Raw genomic sequence first — 6,602 nt, 5'->3', positions numbered from 1 at the left:
AGACAAGAATACTGGAATGGGTTGCCATTTCCTTCTCCAGGGGATCCTCCTGACCCAGGGATTGAACCTGTATCTCCTGCAGTATGGGCAGGCTGATGCTTTACCACTGAGCAACCTGAGAAGCCCAAACCAAAAATATATTTGTTTTAAAATTTTGCAGAAATGAACCTGCACAATTTAGTTCCTCAAAATTTATTATTTCCCTTCCTTGAGAACTTTTCTTTTCCACAAACCCGGAAACTAACTTCCTAGGAACTCAGAGTCTTAAAAATACATTATGATCCTTTCACTGCATCTCCCTAACAAAATAGAAACACTAAATTTCACTGCATCTCATTCACAAGTTCTGATTTTTTAAATATAAATTTCATTGCATCTCATTCACAAGTTCTGATTTTTTTTCTTCCAAGCTCTTTATTATCCAATCAAGACAGTTCAAACGTATTTAGACACATTTTAACTTCAGTTAACCACTGAACAGTTTACTATTACATAGTTAAAACATTAACATATCCTAAGTTTGTGTTTTTTAATACAACGTGTTGGGGCAATTGTGCAACATTTTGGTTAATCATATCAAATATCATATTGGAGTTTCTTATTCACATTCTACAAACATCTCTAATTCACAGAATTTCACTTATTTTATAGTTTCCTCAATCAGAGATGTGAAAGCTACAGAAAACTGAAAATGTGCTTTATAACTTCAATAAATTTTAAGAACCTCAACCATTGCAAAGATCAATGAAATATCTACCAAGGTAAATGAATGACATACCAAGTTAAATGAATGACATTTGTTACATTAAAAATGAGATTTTTCTTTCAAAGTCACCAAAACCATTAATATTCAACCAAAAATTGTTGGAATTTGTAGGGTTTCATGTATGTCTGTGTTTAAATGTCAGGGTGGTATGATCTTCTTTGGATGTAAGGCTGTTGAAAGCTGAATTGTACAAAAGAAATCTTTAGAGAACAGAGACTTTTCTTTACATATTTATTCTCAGAGCCTGCCCTTCATCTCATCTTGGTTTTCCACATTGATCCAATTGTAGCACTTCCTGGAGCGAGCTATGTTCTAATCAGCAACATCAGGAAGAGAATAGGACAAAGCCAAATGAGAAAATGCAGATCTCATGTCACGCTCTTTGAAAAGAGTGAATGCTTTCTAAGCTATCAGGAAATGTAAGTCACAATTTAACTTTTAATAATTTTTATCTGCAATGGACATGAACAAGAAATGTGGAACGAATCCTTCATCTATTCAATAGGTGCATGATTTCTATTGAGATGAGCACCATGTAGCAGAATTTTACTTTGTTCTCTGTCCCATATAGTTGGGCTGACCTTGAAACCTCATCAGTAGGCTCTTTTGTAGTGATGCTTGGATAATCTCCACTGAATGGTGAATCAAAGGAGAGACAACCTAGAGGCACTAAATCACCTAACATTACTTCCTGTTGAGAATTTTTTCCCCTTATAATGCTGAAAAGCTATTGAGTTAAAGCAACCATGCTGACTCCCCAAAGACAATGGTCCAAACCCCCAAACGGTTGCAATTCTCTTGGATTGCCAAAAAGCAGGAATCAATCACTTAAAGAAAACTAGGTCTGCACGTTGTCACCTCCCCATAAACGTTAACATCCTACGCACTAGTATTATTTGAACATAATCCCCCACGGAATCGGAATACTGGCCAACGGTGGCCACAGGAGTCTTCCAATCCATGCCTACTTTCGGGATTTGGGCGCTTGAGGGACTGGAGGGCGAGGCAATTTGAAATAGACCTTGACAGAGTCGTAGATGAACCACTGCAGGGCAGTCAGGGTGCCAATCATGATGATCCGGGCGAACAGGCCTTTCCACACGCCCTTGAACCCCAATCTGCGGAGAACCTCAAAGGCCGTGCTGCCTTTCTCCTTGTTCAAAACGGACACGACGGAATCCGCAGGGTGGGACACCACGGCGCAGAAGACGCCAGCGATGTAGCCGGCCACAAAGGTCACGGCCAGCTGCTCACTTTTGGTGCACTGGCTCTGCGGCTTGGGCACCACGTACTTGTAGAGCGCCTCGACCGTGCGCTCGAAGCAGGCGAACTTCATCATGGTGTAGGGGATCTGGCGCATCCAGAGTGGCGCCACGCCTTTGTAGAAGGCCCACAGGCCCTCCTCGCCGTACATCTTGGGGGCCGCGGCCCGGAGCGTGCGGGCATAGCCTTGCTGCGTCTGCATGCGAACCTTCACTGCTTCCATCGGGGCCAGGGCCACGTCGGCGAAGAACTCAGCGCTGGCCGAGGCGGCCAGGTACAGCCCGGTTCTCCATTCATAGGCCTTCTTTTGGCCCAGGAGCTCCGCGTAGCGGATTTTGAAGACCTCGTAGAGGCCAAACTTGAAGAGGCCCTGCATGGAGTAGCCCAGAAAGGTCGGGGCCCAGCCTCGGGCCAGGCCGCGCAGCCCATCGTCCCGCAGTGTCACGCCAAAGCCGCTCAGAATGCCCTTGTACTTGCTGGGGTCCACCTGCATGCGGCACTTGACCAGGTCCAGGGGCACAATGGCCGTGTGCGTCAGCCCGCAGCTCAGCATCCCGCCCAGGCCGCACAGCAGTAGGTACTTCGTGGAGCCGTACTCGTAGCTGGACTCCTCAAAGGCTGCTGCCCAGGGCCTGCCCTTGAGTTGGCCTGCGCTTCTCCCCCGCAGGGCTCGGTAACCGCCAGCATCACACATGGCCGCGCTGGGTCTAGGCACACACTTCGCTCAGCCTGAGCTCTTTCCTCCCTCAGGGGCCCCAGTGCACTGCGCATGCGTCTGAATTCCCCCCTCCCCCACCCCCCAACGTGAGCTTGCTGACCCAACGGTCTGAGCGAGGGACGGGTCCCGCCAGAGCCCAAAGGACTTCGACCGCTCTCTACCGACGCCTGCACACCCACTACCGGCTTGGCTGCCTTTGGATCTCAACTGGCTCCTGAAATTTTAAATAGGGGCGTCGCCCCGCCCCTCACCTCCGGAACGGCCCTTCTCCCTGCCCTCAAGCTTTTGGGCGAAGAGGCTTCTGGTAACAACAGGAACCCCTCCCCTGAACTCTCCTCAGCTTCCTCCTCAGCGATCCCTAGGTCTCACCTTCCGTGGTAAGGCTTTCTGTGTCTAGTGCGTCAAGTGGCTTCTGTCCAGCTCAGCAGTTTAGTCTTCTACAAAGATGCTAAAAAAATAAATCAACAAGTACAAACATGAGTAAACACATGAATAGGCAAGTAAGTAGATGAGGAGATGAGTGACAGGGTGAAGAGTCGCCATGCACTCTTTCAGGAAGAGTTGCCTTCCTGAAAGGCCTTTCTGGAGTCCTCACTCAAACAGCCCGCTTATGGTAATAATCATCTCCATGACCACAGAATGTTCTATGGAGGGAATGCACAGAGAGAACCAGGAACCTGGCATTAGAGGACCAGTCCCTGAGCTTCCAGCCTTACCTAACATTCTTACAGCGCAGACAGGGAGGATACCTCTCCCCCAAACCCACACTCCACTCATTTCCCTCCAACAGTTATTGTGGGGTCTTAGGAAGGATGGAGGTTCTCCCTAGATTGAGAGAGGGATGCTGATTATTTTCATTCATTCGATGTTGTTTCATTGACTACTGAATCCCTGCCATGATTTTGGAGATTAGGAAAGTCAAAAATCCTCTTTCCTTTTAAGAGAACTTGTAGTCTCATTGGTCTGGAAAATGAGAACTAAATGATTCTACTTGTAAATCAGTAGCATATATTCATACATTTGCTCACTGTGTGCTGGGCCCTATGCAGGGTTAGGGGTTTAGCAAAGAGTCAGGCATATTCTTTAAGTGTGAAGTATTAGTCACACAGTCGTGTCTGACTTGTTGTGACCCCCATGGATTGTAGCCTGCCAGGCTCCTCTGTCCATTCGGTTCTGCAAATAAGAATACTGGAGTGGGTAGCCATTCCCTTCTCCAGGGAATCTTCCCCCACCCAGGGATCAAACTAGGCCTCTTGCATTGCAGACAGATTCTTTGCCATCTGAGCCACCAGGGAAGAAATATTCTTGCTGACATCTAAATGAGGAGATTAAAAAATCAATATTGTGTGATAAGTAAAATATCCCATGATGATGAAATCAGGGCTTCCCAAATTATGTTCCTGGGAATATTGGTCCACTTGAAAAAGGTCAGTGGTTCAACAAGTTTGAGGGACATTTCATACTAGAGTATTCATTCTCAACTGAGGTAATATCATCCCCCAGGAGGTGAAAATTGGATCTTAAAGGGCAAAAAAATCTTAGTACAGTGGTTTGTGACCTTCCAAAACTCAACTCTACCCAACAAAATCATATTCCTTGTTATTTAATTTCCAGCTTGGGAGAGGAGCTCAGGGAGGGTCAGGGAGATAGAAAAAGGCCATTAAGGAAAACAGTCTAAAAAGGATCATGGGGAAGAAAGGCCAGTAATGAATAAAAGGTTAAGGAACACTAGAGCTTCTTCCTGGAGATTTCCTTATTAAAGAGAAGTTCCATAGTAAGAATTTTGTTTCGTTAACTTAGTGCTCTCTAATCTTACTGGATCTGAGAACCCTTTTTTTATATTACTCCTATTCACATTGCACAGATGTAGACTTCCATGGAGACTATTTTGGGAAATGCTGGACTATAAAAAAATGAAGTTTAGAGAAAACAAGGGATAAAGAGGACCAGAGTAATAATAGCAGCTACCATTTACTTAGGCTTCCATTTCCTAAAGATACAACATGTATGTTTTGCTAACATGTAACACAGGTCACCAGTTATTTTATGAAAGCTGAGATTAAATCAATTTATCTCATTTGTATGAGATACTTTTTCTTTACCATTAAAATACTGCAAAAGAAAATGTACAAGTTGAAGAAACCAATCTAGAAATCCTCAGGGCCAGAATTTTCTTAGACATTCTCAGTTCAATAACTAGGCCATAAAGTCAGAAACAACTGGAAGTAGACTGTAAAAATATTTTGACATTATAGAGCATACAACCACTATGAAGTTGATCTCCTTGGTACTTTTGTAATCCAGGCCAACATTTCTGTCTTGAAATCATTATTACACTTTTGCTGTGTTCTCCCTGCTAGCTTGAGTTGAACAGTAGGTCTTTCCACAGGGCCAGATTTAGACTTTTATGTTCTCTTATTTGTTATACTTTAAAAAAGTTAAAATGTATTCATTCACCCAACAGATTTTTACGTAGGTTCTGTTATGTGTCAGGACACAGTTTGAATTAATATACCAAAGCAGAGTTAATGACCCACATTGTCCCCAAACAGAATTTTCATAAGCTCTAAAACAGAATCACAGAGTGCCCAGATAAAACAGGAAACACTTCTTGAATACCTGCTCTTTGCCAAGTGATTTAAATATCTCTAATCCTTACAAGGACAGTACAAGATATTCTTCCTGTTTTACAGATGTAAGTGGCAGACAGTGTGAAGAAAGTGAAAGTGAAAGATGCTCAGTCATTTCCAACTCTTTGCGACCCCATGGACTGTAGCATGCCAGGCTCCTCTGTCCATGGAATTCTCCAGGCAAGAATATTGGAGTGGAGCCATTCCCTTCTCCAGGGGATCTTCCCAACCCAGGGATTGAACCCATGTTTCCTGCATTGCAGGCAGATTCTTTACCGTCTGAGCCACCAGGGCAGACACTATAGTCTACTCAAAAGTCGATAGCCTATTTCTCTTTGCTACAGAACTCTGTTCAGGTATGTGGCAAACATCCTTTGAATTCTACATCATATTTGCTCACTCATGACATTTCTCATGATATTTTAACTTGGATATAGGGTATTTGATTTTTGGCCATAAATACTCAGGTCCATTGATGGTTTCTCTACCCCAATTACACAAATATATATCTGAGCACGATGTCCTTACCCCTGTGTCCATGTCTTTATGTATGTCTTTCCACTTTCCTCTTTTACTTCATGTCATTTTTCAGAATCAGGGGCAAAGAATGTGTGCCAGAAAAACTTTCCTTTATTAACCCACCTTCTTTGTGTATTTCTAGTAATTACCGTTTAAGGTAGTTTGCCAGATATTCATTTGTATTTAATCTGGACTGAAAAATTGCCATTTTTAAAAACTATAGGAAATACTTCAGACAAGACTGTAAGAACAGTGCTTCCTTTGTTTATGTATCAGGTCATGGTTCAGTGTCATATCCGGTCTCTGTGGGTGTTGACCAACTCAATTATCAGTGAGAGTGAACTGGAATAGCTGCTTGAATCATTTTCTTAGCTTTAACACATATGGTGAACTTCATCCCCCATCATGAATCTCTATATCCATCATAAACATTTAGAGAATATAGTTTTGGGTATGTCATTTTTTTAAAAAAGCACATGAAGGACACTGAAATTAACAAATTTAAGTTCTTAGGAACTAAATGGGAAGGGCAATTGAATGTTTATTAAGCACTACTATGCATAAGACATGTATAAGGGGGAAAGTCACATGCTTTGGGCAGAAATAAATTCTGAGTTAACCTTTTTTTTAGTTATGTGAACTTAGACAAGTTATTTAGCCCTTTTCTGAGCTCCACTTCTTTATTTATTTTAAACATCTATAATTA

At 42.9% G+C, this 6,602-nt stretch overlaps 1 protein-coding gene across 1 annotated transcript; it reads right to left on the bottom strand.

The window, feature by feature from the left end:
• Positions 1–322: 322 nt before the first annotated feature.
• Positions 323–2,771, bottom strand: LOC122427975 (phosphate carrier protein, mitochondrial-like). Its single transcript, XM_043447570.1, has one exon. It carries the CDS (start codon positions 2,721–2,723, stop codon positions 1,731–1,733), a length of 993 nt encoding a protein of 330 aa, XP_043303505.1. The 5' UTR covers positions 2,724–2,771; the 3' UTR covers positions 323–1,730.
• Positions 2,772–6,602: the final 3,831 nt, after the last annotated feature.

The sequence above is a fragment of the Cervus canadensis genome, chromosome 2 (assembly GCF_019320065.1).
Source record: "Cervus canadensis isolate Bull #8, Minnesota chromosome 2, ASM1932006v1, whole genome shotgun sequence".
NCBI lineage: Eukaryota > Metazoa > Chordata > Mammalia > Artiodactyla > Cervidae > Cervus > Cervus canadensis.
This window is presented reverse-complemented; position numbering and strand designations above follow the sequence as displayed.